Source organism: Coregonus clupeaformis, chromosome 35 (assembly GCF_020615455.1).
Source record: "Coregonus clupeaformis isolate EN_2021a chromosome 35, ASM2061545v1, whole genome shotgun sequence".
NCBI lineage: Eukaryota > Metazoa > Chordata > Actinopteri > Salmoniformes > Salmonidae > Coregonus > Coregonus clupeaformis.
Genome location: NC_059226.1, coordinates 8,972,098 through 8,992,437, shown reverse-complemented (window position 1 = coordinate 8,992,437; position 20,340 = coordinate 8,972,098). Strand labels below are relative to the sequence as shown.

General features: G+C 42.6%; 1 protein-coding gene across 1 annotated transcript; it reads right to left on the bottom strand.

Moving 5' to 3' along the window:
• Positions 1-249: 249 nt before the first annotated feature.
• LOC121550698 (SUMO-conjugating enzyme UBC9-B) lies at positions 250-20,134 on the bottom strand. Its single transcript, XM_041863057.2, has 7 exons — positions 20,002-20,134; positions 14,536-14,617; positions 12,428-12,511; positions 11,982-12,054; positions 10,622-10,731; positions 1,039-1,118; positions 250-827 (listed from the first exon to the last, which is right to left on the bottom strand). The coding sequence occupies exons 2-7, from the start codon at positions 14,599-14,601 to the stop codon at positions 767-769; spliced, it is 474 nt and encodes a 157-aa protein (XP_041718991.1). The 5' UTR covers positions 14,602-14,617; positions 20,002-20,134; the 3' UTR covers positions 250-766.
• Positions 20,135-20,340: the final 206 nt, after the last annotated feature.

The following is a 20,340-nucleotide window of genomic DNA, read 5'->3' as shown; positions in this document are numbered from 1 at the left end:
CCAGTATGTGATGTCATGTCACAGGATTTGTTTTTGTACAGAAGCTGTAGAGATCAGTAAGAAATGGCACTTCTGTAGCCAAATATCTTATTTCATCAATTTTTGTTTCTAAGCATTAAAATGACCTGGTATGATTGTGATTTGATCAGTTATACAGCCTAAAGCCGTTATTTTTGCTCAAAGTCTACCTTTAAGAGTAACATTCAACTGGCAACACAATGCATTGGGAAAGATGGAACTGAGTCCATCTATGTTTTAACACTGGCTTTGTACAAACATTTTTATTTAATCTAAATATTTGGAACAAAACAACTTAACAGTCTGATGCAGATACACTAAACTACCATTGATGGGATTCATTGAGGCTGTTTTCGTCCTTTATCAGAACATAAGCAAAGTAATTCTAACATTGAATACATTAATAAAGATGAATAGAAGTGACTCTCCCATTTCGTACAGTCTTTCCTGACTAGCGTGAGCTCTGGCAAAAAAAAAAAAAAAGATAAAATACCACAGTTGGAGTACGGAAAATCCTTTGTGGTGGCGGCATAGTCCACCTTCAAATCCAGGACCTCCAAATCAAAAAGAAAAAGGGGTGCATCAGAATGGTGGGTGATGGACAGAGAAATGGCACAAAATATTCAGTTTTAAAACAGTCCAGCACAAAATAGGTGTGCAATGGACATAGTTTTGGAGACAGACAAAAAGGGGGCAGAGAAAAATTCTCAGCAAACCAATATCTTAAATCTTGTGTAGTCTTGAACCTTTATGGAGAAAACTTTTTGGCTTGTGCTCGAACCCTTTTTTCATATTCCACTCTGTTTTGGCTGAAATGAAAGAGATGGAGGCATGTTATGGGGAATGTATCAACTAACAGCCTTGCAACAATGTTTGCTAACAGCTAGACATCAAAATATTGGCCAGGATGGGCACAAGCTAATGAGAAGATTTGCCAGCAGCTGTGTACCCTATTCGGACTGATATTTGACAAATATTTTACTGAATTAAAATATCTACTGGCTCATACCGCAGACTCACCAGTAAATTGTATACGCCTCAGCTTGTGCAGGATCCTGGATATTTGGTTCATTTAGGAGCTCTTGGATTCCTAACAATATCTGTGGATGAAAACAAAGTTTAAATGGAAATCTTGTGTTAGCAACCTCCCATGGCGTTTATTCAATTTCACCTAATAAGTAACCACCATGAAGCTATGCTGCCCTCCTCAGCAAAGCCGTTTACATTGCAGCCAAGAGTCGCCTGTATACACAAGTGCAGTTCGCATCCACACTGATGCAAAGATCTCAAGTAAATGTATATCTCCATATGCATTTGGACAGTGAAGCTAAAAATGTTAGTCTCTACACTCCAGCATTTTGGATTTGAGATCAAATGTTTCATGTGAGGCAACAGTGCAGAATGTCACCTTTTATTCAAGGGTATTTTCATACATATCCGTTTTACTGTTTTGAAATGAAAACTTTGTATTATTGTGAATCATGGTAAGTGAGAAGGTTAGAGGCACAAAGATCATACCCCCACCCAAAACGCTAATATCCCGTTATTGGTAATGGTGAGAAGTTAACATGTTTTGTTGTAGCCTCTGAATGGGGCGGCAGGTAGCTTAGTGGTTAAGAGCGTTGTGCCAGTAATCGAAAGGTCGCTGGTTCTAATCCCAGAGCCGACTATCTGTCGATGTGCCCTTGAGCAAGGCACTTAACCCTAATTGCTCCTGTAAGTCGCTCTGGATAAGAGCGTCTGCTAAATGACTAAAATGTAAAATGAATGGCATCATTCATGATTTCTTAAATCATTGCATTGTCGGGACCTCTCTCACAGAAAGAAAATTACTTCAGTCATCAAATCACCATTCAGTTCCTATTTGGAAAAACAAAACCCAAATCAAACTGCAAATGCATCCAATGAGTTTGTAGAGTCACAAGCTTGATGTAGTCATTGTGTGAAAGGAATATAGGACCAAATACACAATTTTTGACACTACATACTATTTACCAAGTGAGTGGTTATCTATATTTTTCGTAGCTGTCTATTTACCAACACAAACCGATGCCGTCACTAAGACCGCACGCAACGAGCTGTATAGGGTCATAAGCAAACAAAATGCTCATCCAGAAGCAGTGCTCCTAGTGGCTGGTGATTTTAAAGCAGGGAAACTGAAATCCATTTGACAATTTCTACTAGCATGTCACCTGAGCAACTAGAACAACTCTTGATCACCTTCACCCTCTACACAGATATAAAGCTCTCCCTCATCCTCCATTTGGCAAATCTCACCATAACTCCATCCTCCCGATTCCTGCTTACAAGCAAATACTCAGAGGACGTACCAGTGACACGATGTTCCAAATGCCTGTATCACAAGAATAAAGGTTAATGTATTTATGAGCGCTTATCTTTTTGGGCTCATCTCCTTCGCTCCTTCCCACTTGCAGACACCAAACACCTCCCCCCACCAATCACAACAAAGACGTAAGGTCCTCCTCTGACAAGCAGTTTCAACTCGTTATTTGCATTTGGTCCAACAAAGTCATATGGTCACCGAAACACATTGAGCCTATTTTACTGTAATAGAGAACTTCTCCTTTGTAACGATACCCTTATGTCTCAACTCCCAAAATGTAGAACAGAGCAGACCCTACTAAGCAGGGAGTATCAATTAATAGGATTGTGGAAAATTAAGTCTCAGTTTGTCGCGTGTGGTATCACATACCAATAGCAGCATTTTAGCCAGACTTCTGTGCTAGCAGTCTAGTCAGTTTTATATGTGCAATGGGCATCTACATAAGGAATTGGCATCTCGTTCTCATTCTGAGAAATAAGCATCTTACCCAGGTAGGCCACTTGATTTCAACATCTAAACAAATGAACAGGCTGTTGTTCAAACAGTTGGAGACAGGAGGGTGTATTCATAATAATTCAACTGTTCTACCCTGTTAGCAACCAAATAGTTCCAGCTTGGCTAGACTTTAAATATAAAGATTAGCTGGCTACTCACTAGCAGGTGGGCTCGAGACCTGTGTTAATTTTCTATATTGCCTGCTACCAGAAGTTTGTCATTATTTGTGGATGTGCATGGTTCTGGTTAAATTTGTAACACAATTTCAATTTTTAGAGTTGAAAGTCAGATCAGTGATTATTACCAAAAAAACAGGTTAAAAGGGTAGGTAGCATAAACGTAACCTATTTAGTTTTCTATTGATTTAAAACTGATCAGAATTCCGAAGAATGCAAAAGTAATGCCGCAATCAATTGCACTCAATAAAATTCAGCCAACTTACAAGCAAATACTTTATGAATGTATTGTTACAAATTAGCTTGCAAGTCAACTAGCCTGATAGTGAGTCAGCCGGTTGCTATCAACCAGAGGAGGCTAATGGGAGGAGCTATAGGAGGACAGGCTCATTGTATTGGCATTAATTTGATTACATTCCATTTTTTCCATCCAGCCATTACAATGACACAGTCCTCCTACAGCTCCTCCCACCAGCCTCCACTGCTATCATCACCTAGGTTACTGCTAGATTAAAGTAAACCAAAGTTTTGGAAACACCTAACGCCATCTACCCAGTTATCAAATAATGTTACCGGTATATGCAGTTCTTAGCCAGCAAGCCAGCCAGCTACGGTTAGTTATTTTAGCCTGCTAACTAGCCTAGCCAGCTAACTAGCCAACCACCATGGTCTACATAGCTAAATAGTAGGGCAGAGAACAACTAGTCTAGCACAGACAGGAACCCACAGAAGACAAAAGCCAGCAGATCTAAAGTAAAGAGAGCGGAGACCTACCAATTGACGGCCGAGTTAGCTAGCAAAGTCAAAGAAGAGGCCTTCTGAGGGAGAGTCAGCTAGCTAATCCAATAGCAATATAGGGAGGTAAGTCCACATTGAATTTAGCTGGTTTATCTCCATTACTGCTGACACACCGGTAGGTAATAGAAGTAGCAGGCTTCACATTCACGCTAGGAACCTGGTTTCAGTCAGTCGTATTCTGAATCCTGACTTCCACTGGTTATACTAAGCCATCAAAGACCTCCGGGGTGAAATGAGCACTGCATACAGTAGACTTACCATACTTCAAGCCACTCGCTTCAACCAGACAAACTGTTCCTACTTCAAAGCTTGCTTCTTGTTTTTGGGCCACAAATGAGTCGTAACCCTGTCCTTGTGGGCATTACTGCACTAGCTACAAACGACAGAAAACTACTACACCACTCACTCGACTACCAAACCGAACGGTTTGGCCTAAAAACTATTATGACCCCCTCTCTCACGAACACGATGGTGTTCTGTTTTGCTCTACGGCCCCCCACAAGCGTCTTGGACTCGTCTGAAGTCGGTACAGCCGATCTGCCAACTTCGGTCTGTAGCATCCGAACAGTTTGGGCTACACTAATATGACCCTTCTGTGGAAAGGTGAGACGCTTACGAACACCTCAGACGAGCCATCAAACAGGCAAAGCGCCAATACAGGACTAAGACAGAATCCTACTACACCGGCTCTGATGCTCTTTGGATGAGGCAGGGCTTGCAAACTTTCACGGAATACAAAAGGAAAACCCAGTTGCAAGCTGCCCAGTGACGCAAGCCTACCAGACGAGCTAAACGCATTCCATGCTCGCTTTGAGGCAAGCAACACTGAACCATGGATGAGAGCACCAGCTGTTCCGGACGACTGATCACGCTCTCCGTAGCCGATGTGAGGAAGACCTTTAAACAGGTTAACATTTAAATGGCTGCAGGGCCAGATGGATTACCAGGACGCGTACTATAAGCATGCGCTGACCAGCTTGCAAGTGTCTTCACTGACATTTTCAACTTCTCCCTGACCCAGTCTGTAATACCTACATGTTTCAAGCAGACCACCATAATCGCTGTGCCCAAGAATGCCAAGGTAACCAGTCTAAATGACAATCACCCCGTAGCACTAATCTGTAGCCATGAAATGCTTTGAAAGGCTGGTCATGGCTCACAACAGCATCATCCCAGACCCAAACCAACTCACACCGCCCCAAAAGAGCCACAGATGAGGCAATCTATTGCGCTCCACACGGCCTTCTCCCACCTGGACAAGAGGAACACCTATGTGAGAATGCTGTTCATTGGCTACAGCTCAGCATTCAACACCATAGTGCCCTCCAAGCTCAACACTAAACTAAGGTCCCTGGGACTGAATACCTCCCTCTGCAACTGGATCCTGGACTTCCTGACAGGTCGCCCCCAGGTGGTGAGGGTAGGCAACAACACATCCATCACGCTGACCCTCAACACTGGGGCCCCACAGCGCTCAACTCCATCATTACATTTGCTGACGACAATGGTGATAGGCCTGATCACCAACAACGATGAGACAGCCTACAGGGATGTCAGAGAACTGGCAGTGTGGTGCCAGGACAACAACCTCTCCCTTAACGTCAGCAAGACAAAGGAGCTGATCGCGGACTACAGGAAATGAAGGACTAGCACACCGCCATTCACGTCGACAGGGCTGTAGTCCGAGCAGGTCGAGAGCTTCAAGTTCCTCAGTGTCAACGTCACTAAGGATCTAGCATATTCCACATACAGCAACAGTTGTGAAGAGGGCATGACAACACCTCTTGCCCCTCAGGAGGCTGAAAAGATTTGGCATGGGCCCTCAGATCAAAGTTCTACAGCCGCACCATTAAAAATCATCTTTACAGGCGGCATCATTGCTTGGTATGGCAACTGCTTGGCATCCAACCACAAGGCGCTACAAAGGGTAGTGTGTACGGCCCAATACATCAATGGGGCCGAGCTCCCTGCCATCCAAGACCTCTATACCAGGCAGTGTCAGAGGAAGGCCCAACATTTTTTTAAAGACTCCAGCCACCCAAGTCATAGACTTCTCTGCTACCGCACGGCAAGCGGTATCGATGCACCAAGTCTGGAACCAACAGGACCATGAACAGCTTCTACCGCCAAGCCATAAGAACGCTATATACAGTTGAAGTTTACATACACTTAGGTTGGAGTCATTAAAACTAGTTTTTCAACCACTCCAAAAATGTCTTGTTAACAAACTATAGTTTTGGCAAGTCAGTTAGGACATCTACTTTGTGCATGACAAGTAATTTTTCCAACAATTGTTTACAGACAGATTATTTCACTATCACAATTCCAGTGGGTCAAAAGATTACATACACCAAGTTGACAGTGCCTTTAAACAGCTTGGAAAATTCCAGAAAATGTCATGGCTTTAGAATCTTATGATAGGCTAATTGACATAATTTGAGTCAATTGGAGATGTACCTGTGGATGCATTTCAAGGCCTACCTTCAAACTCAGTGCCTCTTTGCATGACATCATGGGAAAATAAAAAATAAAAAAAATCAGCCAAGGGAGCAATTTCCAAACGCCTGAAGGTACCACGTTCATCTGTACAAACAATAGTACGCAAGTATAAACACCATGGGACCACACAGCCGTCATACCGCTCAGGAAGGAGACGTGTTCTGTCTCCTAGAGATTAACGTACTTTGGTGCGAAAAGCGCAAATCAATCCCAGAACAGCAAAAGGACCTTGTGAAGATGCTGGAGGAAACGGGTACAAAAGTATCTATATCCACAGTAAAACGAGTCCTATATCGACATAACCTGAAAGGCTGCTCATTAAGGAAGAAGCCACTGCTCCAAAACCGGCATTAAAAAAAAGCCAGACTACGGTTTGCAACTGCACATGGGCACAAAGATCTTACTTTTTGGAGAAATGTCCTCTGGTCTGATGAAACAAAAATAGAACTGTTTGGCCATAATGACCATTGTTATGTTTGGAGGAAAAAGGGGGTCGCATGCAAGCCGGAGAACACCATCCCAATCGTGAAGCACAGGGGTGGCAGCATCATGCTGTGGCAGTGCTTTGCTGCAGGAGGGTATGGTGCACGTCACAAAATAGATGGCATCATGAGGAAGGAAAATTATCTGGATATATTGAAGCAACATCAAGACATCAGTCAGGAAGTTAAAGCTTGGTCACAAAGCCCTGACCTCAATCTTACAGAAAATGTGTGGGCAGAACTGAAAAAGCATGTGCGAGCAAGGAGGCCTACAAACCTGACTCAGTTACACCAGCTCTTTCAGGAGGAATGGGCCAAAATTCACCCAACTTATTATGGGAAGCTTGTGGAAGGCTATCCGAAACATTTGACCCAAGTTAAACAATTTAAAGGCAAAGCTACAGTGAGGGGAAAAAAGTATTTGATCCCCTGCTGATTTTGTACATTTGCCCACTGACAAAGACATGATCAGTCTATAATTTGAATGGTAGGTTTATTTGAACAGTGAGAGACAGAATAACAACAAAAATCCAGAAAAACGCATGTCAAAAATGTTATACATTTATTTGCATTTTAATGAGGGAAATAAGTATTTGACCCCTCTGCAAAACATGACTTAGTACTTGGTGGCAAAACCCTTGTTGGCAATCACAGAGGTCAGACGTTTCTTGTAGTTGGCCACCAGGTTTGCACACATCTCAGGAGGGATTTTGTCCCACTCCTCTTTGCAGATCTTCCCCAAGTCATTAAGGTTTCGAGGCTGACGTTTGGCAACTCGAACCTTCAGCTCCCTCCACAGATTTTCTATGGGATTAAGGTCTGGAGACTGGCTAGGCCACTCCACTTCTTGAGCCACTCCTTTGTGGCCTTGGCCGTGTGTTTTGGGTCATTGTCATGCTGGAATACCCATCCACGACCCATTTTCAATGCCCTGGCTGAGGGAAGGAGGTTCTCACCCAAGATTTGACAGTACATGGCCCCGTCCATCATCCCTTTGATGCGGAGAAGTTGTCCTGTCCCCTTAGCAGAAAAACACCCCCAAAGCATAATGTTTCCACCTCCATGTTTGACGGTGGTGGTGGTGTTCTTGGGGTCATAGGCAGCATTCCTCCTCCTCCTCCAAACACGGCGAGTTGAGTTGAGTTGATGCCAAAGAGCTCGATCTGACCACAAGACTTTCACCCAGTTCTCCTCTGAATCATTCAGATGTTCATTGGCAAACTTCAGACGGGCCTGTATATGTGCTTTCTTGAGCAGGGGGACCTTGCGGGCGCTGCAGGATTTCAGTCCTTCACGGCGTAGTGTGTTACCAATTGTTTTCTTGGTGATTATGGTCCCAGCTGCGTTGAGATCATTGACAAGATCCTCCCGTGTAGTTCTGGGCTAATTCCTCACCGTTACATTTACATTTTAGTCATTTAGCAGACGCTCTTATCCAGAGCGACTTAGTTAGTGCAAAGTTTTTCATACTGCAATGATCATTGCAACTCCACGAGGTGAGATCTTGCATGGAGCCCCAGGCCGAGGGAGATTGACAGTTCTTTTGTGTTTCTTCCATTTGCGAATAATCGCACCAACTGTTGTCACCTTCTCACCAAGCTGCTTGGCGATGGTCTTGTAGCCCATTCCAGCCTTGTGTAGGTCTACAATCTTGTCCCTGACATCCTTGGAGAGCTCTTTGGTCTTGGCCATGGTGGAGAGTTTGGAATCTGATTGATTGCTTCTGTGGACAGGTGTCTTTTATACAGGTAACAAATTGAGATTAGGAGCACTCCCTTTAAGAGTGTGCTCCTAATCTCAGCTCATTACCTGTATAAAAGACACCTGGGAGCCAGAAATCTTTCTGATTGAGAGGTCAAATACTTATTTCCCTCATTAAAATGCAAATCAATTTATAACTTTTTTGACATGCATTTTTCTGGATTTTTGTTGTTATTCTGTCTCTCACTGTTCAAATAAACCTACCATTAAAATTATAGACTGATCATTTCTTTGTCAGTGGGCAAATGTACAAAATCAGCAGGGGATCAAATACTTTTTTCCCCTCACTGTACCAAATACTAATTGAGTGCATGTAAACTCCTGACCCACTGGGAAAGTGATGAAAGAAATAAAAGCTGAAATAAATCAATCATTCTCTCTACTATTATTCTGACATTTCACATTCTTAAAATAAAAGTGGTGATCCTAACTGACCTAAGACAGGGAATTTTTACTAGGATTAAAATGTCAGGAATTGTGAAAAACTGAGTTTAAATGTATTTGGCTAAGGTGTATGTAAACTTCCAACTTCAACTAGTTAAATAGCTACCCGGACTATCTGCATTGACCATTTCTGCACTAACTCACATACACTGCTGCTACTGTTTATTATCTATCCTGTTGCCAAGTCACTTTATTCCTAGTTATATGTACATACAGTGCATTCGGAAAGTATTCAGAACATTAAATTTTTCCACATTTTGTTTTGTTACAGCCTTACTCTAGAATGGATTTTTATTTTAAAAAATATTCTCCCCTCAATCTACACACAGTACCCCATAATGACAAAGCAAAAACAGGTTTAGAAAGGTTTGCAAATGTATATATATAAAAAATAAAAAAAAATTACATATCACATTTACGTAATTATTCAGACCCTTTAATCAGTACTTTGTTGAAGCACCTTTGGCTGCGATTACAGCCTTGAGTATGACGCTGCAAGCTTGGCACACCTGTATTTGGGGAGTTTCTTCCATTCTTCCCTGCAGAGTCTCTCAAGCTCGGTCAGGTTGGATGGGGAGCGTCGCTGCACAGACATTTTCAGGTCTCTCCAGATGTTCGATCGGGTTCAAGTCCGGGCTCTGGCTGGGCCTCTCAAGGACATTCAGAGACTGGTCATGAAGCCAGTCCTGCGTTGTCTTGGCTGAGTGCTTAGGATCGTTGTCCCGTTGGAAGGTGACACTTCACCCCAGTCGGAGGTCCTGAGCAGGTTTTCATCAAGGATCTCTGTACTTCGCTCAATTAATCTTTCCCTTGATCCTGACTAGTGACGCTTGGCATTCAGGCCAAAGAGTTCAATCTTGGTTTCAGACCAGAGAATCTTGTTTCTCATGGTCTGAGAATCCTTTAGGTGCCTTTTGGCAAACTCCAAGCGGGCTGTCATGTGCCTTTTACTGAGTGGCTGCTGTCTGGCCACTCTACCATAAAGGCCTGATTGGTGGAGTGCTGCAGAGATGGTTGTCCTTCTGGAAGGTTCTCCCATCTCCACAGAGGAACTCTGTCAGAGTGACCATCAGGTTCTTGGGCACCTCCCTGATCAAGAACCTTATCCCCAGATTGCTCAGTTTAGCCAGCTCTAGGAAGAGTCTCGGTGGTTCCAAAAACGTCTTCCATTTAAGAATGATGTAGGCCACTGTGTTCTTGGGGACCTTCAATGCCGCAGAAATGTTTTGGTACCCTTCCCCACATCTGTGCCTCGACACAATAATGTCTCGGAGCTCTACGGACAATTCCCTAGCCCTCATGGCTTGGTTTTTGCTCTGACATGCACTGTCAACAATGGGACCTAGATACATAAAGTGCTTTAAATTCTCAAATGATTAAAAACAGATCTGTATGAAAACACCCTGAAATAAAATGTGACATTCTGTACCGTCGCCTCATATGAAACGTTGATCTCAAATCCAAAACACTGGAGTATACAGGCAAATTTTTAATATTAGCTTCACTGTCCAAATACATACAGAGTGGAGTGTATTTACCATTCCTAGGGTTATATGCAAAGAAAACGCTAAAACCAGAGAAGGGTCTTGGATGAAAGCTCTTACTTGTTTGATAGTGATGGCCGGCCTCCAGTCTTTGTCCTCCTCTAAAATCGATAGACAGACTGTACCAGAGGGATATACATTTGGATGGAACAAAGGGGGCTCAAATTTGCCTACCAAGAGTGGAGAAAATATAATTATTAGATTGTTAGCACAATCTGGAGAAAATTCCAGTTTGCACTTATTTACAGTTCATTAAACGCCGTGATTTGATAGATATCTCCCCCTCGCTCTATCCACACTATGAGGTTGGAATAATACTGAAAATGATAATGCCCTTTTAGTGTAAGAGCCTGAAATTTCAGCCTGTTTTGGTGGGATGGAGTTTCAGCCTGCCTGGTAAAATTAGTTACTAGACCAATAAGGAGAGTTCAAAACCGAGTTCCCCTACCCACTCACACAACCAGTCCTAGCTAAATTATTGCTTGAGCAATTGCTTTTCGCTAAGCTATTTTTGTTTGTTGGCCATTCTATTGGCAACAGTAAACATGTCGTCCCACACAAATGATGCAGCGCCCCTTGGGGCAATCATTTGGCAAGACTCATCATTCACCCAAGTTGTCAAATCGGGCCTGTGGTGTCTGAGATATCATGTGGGTTAGCTAGACTCATATCCCTGAGCATGTGTGCCAAATTTCATCAGAGTCAAACAGATAGACAAAAACATTGTCCGTTATAGCACCACCATGTGGTCGATATAAATGCTCTTGCTTATGTTGGCTTCTTAACAGTGTTTGCAACGTGTGTACCAAGTTGTTACAATAAGAACATCCTTGACTGATTTATATGCATTTGTGTGCCAGACCACGTCCACGTGAACATTTACTGGTCAATAGCGGCCATGTTTTAGGTACTAGTGTTAGGTATTGCGTTGAGAGACCTTTGTCCATAGATGCCATATCAAGTTTCATGTAGAGCCGTAATTTGGTGCCAGAAGAGTAGCACTAAGTGTTTCACACATTTCTAGATGGCGGAAAATACATTATGGCAGACCTTATGGATCACCGAGGCAAATATGTTCCTTGTGAAGAGAGGGAAGCATGTACTGAATTTCATGACTGTCAAACGGAGTGAGGGGCATGACCTTTGAAAGTTTGCATTTTCAAAATCTCTTATAGCGCCACCATCTGCCTAATCAGTGTAATTTTGTAAATGCTGGAGCTCTATGGCAAGACGCAGCATTCACCCAAGTTTAATCAAAATCAGGCCTGAGATTTCACGTGTGACTAATATACAGAGACAAATCCACAGTCCCCTCCCAGATTTCACCGTGGGGGACACCAGTCACAGTAAATAACTTAATTGTTACCCATAAATGATATAGATAACAGCTGCATTGGACTTTTAAAAAGAGAAAACATACACTTTGGAGGTGAAGAAGGATAGTCATCCTTGAAGAGCATTCGCAGTTTAAACAAGCCCCCCTCCCATGGTGTCTGTGGAGAGAAATACAGCAACTTGGTCAACACTCCTTCGGTAACTGTAGAGTTGTTCATAGTGAAGCAATGAGAACATCGCACATCTGTGTTAATCAATTAACATTGGTTCATTGGTCATCCAGCAGCTTTACAGTTTCTAACAGTATACAGACATTAAATACCGTACTCTGAAGTGCTTGTAGTCGCCTACAACCAGTTAACACCCTGCTTAGTTGTATTAAAACAAAATCTGCTGTCCAGTTGAAAAACACCATACAGTGCCAACTTAAGCTGCATATGAGTGATCGCTTCCTCCAGTCTGAACATAGTGGTACCTACAATACATATACAGAGAAAGTTATCTGCGCTCACTGCAGAGAGAGACTCTTACCCCCTTCTTTCCAGGGATGGCACACTCCCAATTCATCAAGTTCATTGTTCCATCTGGGTTTTTTGTTGGCACAGCAACAAACCCCTAGGGAGAGGGAAGAGATATTGTTCAACACGTTAAATGTCCAACTCCATGAACTTGCCAACTATGGCCCTGCCCAGAATCAATCCTTAGCCCCCTACCCTCTATGGATGCGTAACTCAATGTGTTTAGTTGGCAGCGCTACCTGTTAACAGCACAGTCACCTGTCATGTACTGTCAAGTATTGGTCTTCAAAGTTTGCTGCTTCATTGTTTTTAGATATTGGTCAGATGCATTCCATAAGTGTCAAAGGCTTTTATTGACAATTACATTAAGTTTATGCAGTGTTGACCCTTCTTTTTCAAGACCTCTGCAATCCACCCTAGCATGCTGTCAATTAACTTCTGGGCCACATCCTGACTGATGGCAGTCCATTCTTGCATAATCAATGCTTGGAGTCTGTGGGTTTTTGTTTGTCCACCCGCCTCGAGGATTGACCACAAGTTCTCAATGGGATTAAGGTCTGGGGAGTTTCCTGGCCATGGACCCAAAATGTCGATGTTTTGTTCCCCGAGCCACTTAGTTATCACTTTTGCCTTATGGCAAGGTGCTCCATCATGCTAGAAAAGGCATTGTTCGTCACCAAACTGTTCTTGGATGGTTGGGAGAAGTTGCTCTCAGAGGATGTGTTGGTACCAGTCTTTATTCATGGCTGTTTTCTTAGGCAAACTTGTGAGTGAGCCCACTTCCTTGGCTGAAAAGCAACCCCACACATGAATGGTCTCAGGATGCTTTACTGTTGGCATGACACAGGACTGATGGTAGCGCTCACCTTGTCTTCTCCGGAGAAGCTTTTTTCCAGATGGCCCAAACAATCGGAAAGTGGATTCAGAGAAAATGATGAATCCCCTTTCTGATCGTTTGGGGCATCTGGAAAAAAAGCTTGTTCGGAGAAGGCAAGGTGAGCGCTACCCCAGTCCTCAGCAGTCCAATCCCTGTACCTTTTGCAGAATATCAGTCTGTCCCTGATGTTTTTCCTGGAGAGAAGTGGCTTCCTCGCTGCCCTTCTTGACACCAGGCCATCCTCCAAAAGTCTTCGTCTCACTGTGCATACAGATGCACTCACACCTGCCTGCTGCCATTCCTGAGCAAGCTCTGCACTGGTGGTGCCCCGATCCCGCAGCTGAATCAACTTTAGGAGACAGTCCTGGCGCTTGCTGGACTTTCTTGGGCGCCCTGACACCTTCTTCACAACAATTGAACCGCTCTCCTTGAAGTTCTTGATGAACCGATAAATGGTTGATTTAGGTGCAATCTTACTAGCAGCAATATCCTTGCCTGTGAAGCCCTTTTTGTGCAAAGCAATGACAGCACGGGTTTCCTTGCAGGTAACCATGGTTAACAGAGGAAGAACAATGATTTCAAGCACCACCCTCCTTTTAAAGCTTCCAGTCTGTTATTCTAACTCAATCAGCATGACAGTGAACTCCAGCCTCGTCCTCGTCAACACTCTCACCTGTATTAACAAGAGAATCACTGACATGATGTCAGCTGGTCCTTTTACGGCAGGGCTGAAATGCAGTGGACATGTTTTTTTTGGGATGAAGTTCATTTTCATGGCAAAGAGGGTCTTTGCAATTCATCTGATCACTCTTCATAACATTCTGGAGTATATGCAAATTGCCATCATAAAAACCGAGGCAGTAGACTTTGTGAAAATTAATATTTGTGTCATTCTCAAAACTTTTGACCACGACTGTAGGCTAGTGCGTCAGTACCAACAGCCATCAGTTATGCAGTACGTGTTCAGATGTAGGCATGTGTCTGTGTTGTCCCCCTATAAGAGTCTTATGCTGGTGACAAATCCAATTTCCCATCTGGGATCAATAAAAAGTTTATTCAACCAGGGCAGTACAGCTCTGCTTGGCATAGTGTAACACGTTCTGGAATAGACTACTATCCAGAAAACAAATTTCTACAAACAGGTCTTCCAACATGACACATGCCTTTAAAGATCCAGATAGGCTTATATGCAAAAGGAACTGTTGATATGAAAATGACTTCCACCCAAGTCCCTTGATACTCACAAAAGGATGGTCTTTTCGCCAGGCCTTTCTTTCTTGTGCAAGACGACTTAAGGCTATACCAGACATGACTTGTGACGACTCCCTAAATCAAAAACATTTCAGATTTTAAACAAAAGGGATCAACAATGGTGTACAGTTCTATTGAAATAAACAATTTTAGATGTGATGCACAAGTTCGGCCCACAGATAAGTTCAGCTGGTTTTCGTTTCCCTGACACTTGCTCAATTAATGTTACTGGTCTCTGGATAACAGAGCACAGCCAAATGTGGTGCTCAGACAGCTCACAATGCTGCAGCCACTTCATCTAGGTCACATCCACAGGTTCCAAAGGGACAAACCTGAGACCTAGCCTAAATGTGTTCAATATGAACTCAGTCCTTCATGTTGTTTTCATTATCATTATGCAGATTGTTGCTCATGAGGGAGGTGAGGGAAGTGAGGGAAAAAAGTATTTGATCCCATGCTGATTTTGTACGTTTACCCACTGACAAAGACATGATCAGTCTATAATTTTAATGGTAGGTTTATTTGAACAGTGAGAGACAGAATAACAACAAAAATCCAGAAAAACGCATGTAAAAAATGTTATACATTTATTTGCATTTTAATGAGGGAAATAAGTATTTGACCCCTCTGCAAAACATGACTTAGTACTTGGTGGCAAAACCCTTGTTGGCAATCACAGAGGTCAGACGTTTCTTGTAGTTGGCCACCAGGTTTGCACACATCTCAAGAGGGATTTTGTCCCACTCTTTGCAGATATTCTCCAAGTCATTAAGGTTTCGAGGCTGATGTTTGGCAACTCGAACCTTCAGCTCCCTCCACAGATTTTCTATGGGATTAAGGTCTGGAAACTGGTTAGGCCACTCCAGGACCTTAATGTGCTTCTTCTTGAGCCACTCCTTTGTTGCCTTGGCCGTGTGTTTTGGGTCATTGTCATGCTGGAATAACCATCCACGACCGATTTTCAATGCCCTGGCTGAGGGAAGGAAGTTCTCACCCAAGATTTGACAGTACATGGCCCCGTCCATCGTCCCTTTGATGCGGTGAAGTTGTCCTGTCCCCTTAGCAGAAAAACACCCCCAAAGCATAATGTTTCCACCTCCATGTTTGACGGTGGGGATGGTGTTCTTGGGGTCATAGGCAGCATTCCTCATCCTCCAAACACGGCGAGTTGAGTTGATGCCAAAGAGCTCGATTTTGGTCTCATCTGACCACAACACTTTCACCCAGTTCTCCTCTGAATCATTCAGATGTTCATTGGCAAACTTCAGATGGGCCTGTATATGTGCTTTTTTGAGCAGGGGGACCTTGCGGGCGCTGCAGGATTTCAGTCCTTCACGGTGTAGTGTGTTACCAATTGTTTTCTTGGTGACTATGGTCCCAGCTGCCTTGAGATCATTGACAAGATCTTTCCGTGTAGTTCTGGGCTGATTCCTCACCGTTCTCATGATCATTGCAACTCCACGAGGTGAGATCTTGCATGGAGCCCCAGGCCGAGGGAGATTGACAGTTATTTTGTGTTTCTTCCATTTGCAAATAATCGCACCAACTGTTGTCACCTTCTCATCAAGCTGTTGGCGATGGTCTTGTAGCCCATTCCAGCCTTGTGTAGGTCTATAATCTTGTCCCTGACATCCTTGGAGAGTTCTTTGGTCTTGGCCATGGTGGAGAGTTTGGAATCTGATTGATTGATTGCTTCTGTGGACAGGTGTCTTTTATACAGGTAACAAACTGAGATTAGGAGCACTCCCTTTAAGAGTGTGCTCCTAATCTCAGCTCGTTACCTGTATAAAAAGACACCTGGGAGCCAGAAATCTTTCTGATTGAGAGGGGGTCAAATACTTATTTCCCTCATTAAAATGCAAATCAATTTATAACATTTTTGACATGCGTTTTTCTGGATTGTTTTGGTGTTATTCTGTCTCTCACTGTTCAAATAAACATACCATTAAAATTATAGACCGATCATTTCTTTGTCAGTGGGCAAACGTACAAAATCAGCAGGGGATCAAATACTTTTGTCCCTCATTGTACACTACTGGTCAAAAGTTTTAGAACGCCTACTCATTCAAGGGTTTTTATTTTTACTATTTTCTACATTATAGAATAATAGAAGACATCAAAACTATGAAATAACACATATGGAATCATGCAGTAACCAAAAGTGTTAAATCAAAATATGTTATATTTGAGATTCTTCAAATAGCCACCCGTTGCCTTGATGACAGCTTTGCACACTCTTGGCATTCTCTCAACCAGCTTCACCTGGAATGCTTTTCCAACAGTCTTGAAGGAGTTCCCACATATGCTGAGCACTTGTTGGCTGCTTTTCCTTCACTCTGCGGTCCGACTCATCCCAAACCATCTCAATTTGGTTTAGGTCAGGGGATTGTGAAGGCCAGGTCATCTGATGCAGCACTCCATCACTCTCCTTCTTGGTCAAATAGCCCTTACACAGCCTGGAGGTGTGTTGGGTCATTGTCCTGTTGAAAAACAAATGATAGTCCCACTAAGCCCAAACCAGATGGGATGGCGTATCGCTGCAGAATGCTGTGGTAGCCATGCTGGTTAAGTGTGCCTTGAATTCTAAATAAATCACTGACAGTGTCACCAGCAAAGCACCCCCACACCTCCTCCAACATGCTTTACCGTGGGAAATACACATGCGGAGATCATCCGTTCACCCACACCGCGTCTCACAAGGACACGGCGGTTAGAACCAAAAATCTCAAATTTGGACTCCAGACCAAAAGGACACATTTCCACCGGTCTAATGTCCATTGCTAGTGTTTCTTGGCCCAATCAAGGCTCTTCTTCTTAGTTGTGTCCTTTAGTAGTGGTTTCTTTGCAGCAAATCGACCATGAAGGCCTGATTCACACAGTCCCCTCTGAACAGTAGATGTTGAGATGTCTGTTACTTGAACTCTGTGAAGCATTTATTTGGGCTGCAATTTCTGAGGCTGGTAACTAATGAACTTATCCTCTGCAGCAGAGGTAACTCTGGGTGTTCTATTCCTGTGGCGGTCCTCATGAGAGCCAGTATCATCATAGCGCCTGATGGTTTTTGCGACTGCACTTGAAGAAACTTTCAAAGTACTTGACATTTCCCAGATTGACTGACCATGTCTTAAAGTAATGATGGACTGTCGTTTCTCTTTGCTTATTTGAGCTGTTCTTGCCATAATATGGACTTGGTATTTACCAAATAGGGCTATCTTCTGTATAACCCCCCTACCTCGTCACAACACAACTGATTGGCTCAAACGCAATAAGGAAAGAAATTCCACAAATTAACTTTTAAGGCACACCTGTTAATTGAAATACATTCCAGGTGACTACCTCATGAAGCTGGTTGAGATAATGCCAAGAGTGTGAAAAGCTGTCATCAAAGCAAAGGGTGGCAATTTGAAAAATCTCGAATATATTTTGATTTGTTTAACACTTTTGGTTACTACATGATTTCATGTGTGTTATTTCATAGTTTTGATGTCTTCACTTTTATTCTACAATGTAGAAAATAGTAAAAATAAAGAAAAACCCTTTAATGAGTAGGTGTTCTAAAACTTTTGACCGGTATTGTTATCACAGCCATTAGGCATGTGTGTAGTAAAAAGTAAAACTGACTTCCATTCAACAGGTAGGCACAATTATTATTATTTTTTTTACCTTTATTTAACCAGGTAGGCCTGTTGAGAACAAGTTCTCATTTACAACTACGACCTGGCCAAGGTAAAGCAAAGCAGTGAGGAAAAAAAACAATTACATATGGGATAAACAAAAACTTACACTCAATAACACAATAGAAAATCTATATACAGTGTGTGCAAATGTAGTAAGTTATGGAGGTAAGGTAATAAATAGGCCATAGTGCAAAATAATTACAATTTAGTATTAACACTGGAGTGATAGATGTGTAGAAGATGATGTGCAAATAGAGATACTGGGGTGCAAATGAGCAAAAATAAATAACAATATGGGGATGAGGTGGGTGGGCTAATTACAGATGGGCTGTGTACAGGTGCAGTGATCGGTAAGCTGCTCTGACAACTGATGCTTAAAGTTAGTGAGGGAGATAAGAGTCTCCAGCTTCAGAGATTTTTGCAGTTCGTTCCAGTCATTGGCAGCAGAGAACTGGAAGGAATGGCGGCCAAAGGAGGTGTTGGCTTTGGGGATGACCAGTGAGATATACCTGCTGGAGCGCATACTACTGGGTGGGTGTTGCTATGGTGACCAATGAGCTAAGATAAGGCAGGGATTTGCCTAGCAGTGATTTATAAATGACCTGGAGCCAGTGGGTTTTGCGACGAATATGTAGTGAGGGCCAGCCAATGAGAGCGTACAGGTCACAATGGTGGGTAGTATATGGGGCTTTGGTGACAAAACGGATGGCACTGTGAGACTACATCCAATTTGCTTCTCCTACACTCAAAAAAAATAATAATAATGCCATCTAGAACCTAAAATGGTTCTTTAGCTGTCCTCATAAGAGAACCCTTTGTGTAAAGGGTTCTACTAGGAACCCAAAAGGGTTATCCTATGGGGACAGCCGAAGAACCCTTTTGGAACCGTTTTTTCTATGAGTATACTGTAAGCATTGCTTGCATAGAACAATCTAAAACCCAAATAAAAGATGAATAATCTGGTGGTGAAAATATTTTACATTATCTGGGAAGCCTGATTATTGTAGGTAGCTAGGGCCCCTAGTGTAGAAAAGCTATTGTATTGAAGCTTCATACCAGACTAGCTCAACTCATCTTTTGAATGTGCCACTATCAATATGCTGACAAGATTGAGAGACATAGAATATAATGACAGGGGAAACTTTGCCCTTGAGTTATAGGAATAACACTCTCACAACCGAGATATGTTATCACTCAGCGGGAATTGAATAAAGTAAAGTTAGCATTAACAGGTAACGTTGGTTTTATTTGAAATGCAACAATGTAGCCAACTAACTTGTTAACTATAGCAGCTTATTTTGTTGACAAACACATGCCCATTAATTATATATTGATTGGATAACTTGTACAGCGGTAGCTACACAATCGCACAGCCTTTCTGTTGTCCAAAGCGAATACGCAACTCTGCGCAATTCTGGCACGAAAAGCCGCTAAACAAGTGTGCAACTGCGCACTCTCAGCCGTCACATTTCGTGGCTATGTTAGCTTCATAGAAGTCCAGTTTATGAAGCCTTTACCGATTTAAATACATATATCAAAGCCGAGATAAAATAACAGGCATCGGTACGTGACGTTTAACATTAACGTAAATGTAAGTGTTTGTCTTCCGTCTGGATAGCGTAGTTAGTTAGTCAGCCAACTACTGTAGCCTAGCTAACTGTAGCAAGCTTTCTAGCTAGCTAGCGTTAGCTTCATAAACCCCAAACCAAAAACACGAAAATGTACACCGACTACGGACTTTAAAAAAACAAAAAACATTCTCAATGGGCAACAAACACTTACCTTCAGTGTGATAAAAATCACTAGCTATATTTTTTTAAGAACACTCGGGTGGCCCCCCAAAAAATTTAATCTAACTCGTTTCCCTCCTGAAAAAAAAACAGACATTTAGCCCAAGCTACATAGGACCTGATTACTTGCTATTGCCTGAAAACAATTTGCACTAATTACTTGATAGGACAATTAATGATCTACAAGGTGTTTCTTATTAAGAGTGGAAGTAATAAAATTGCTACCATCAAAAACGTATTATGAGATAGCTATTTAACAAAAACATGAAACATTGAATATTCTGTGAAATATGTGGTGTCACAACTAATACGATGAATGTATTATATTTTG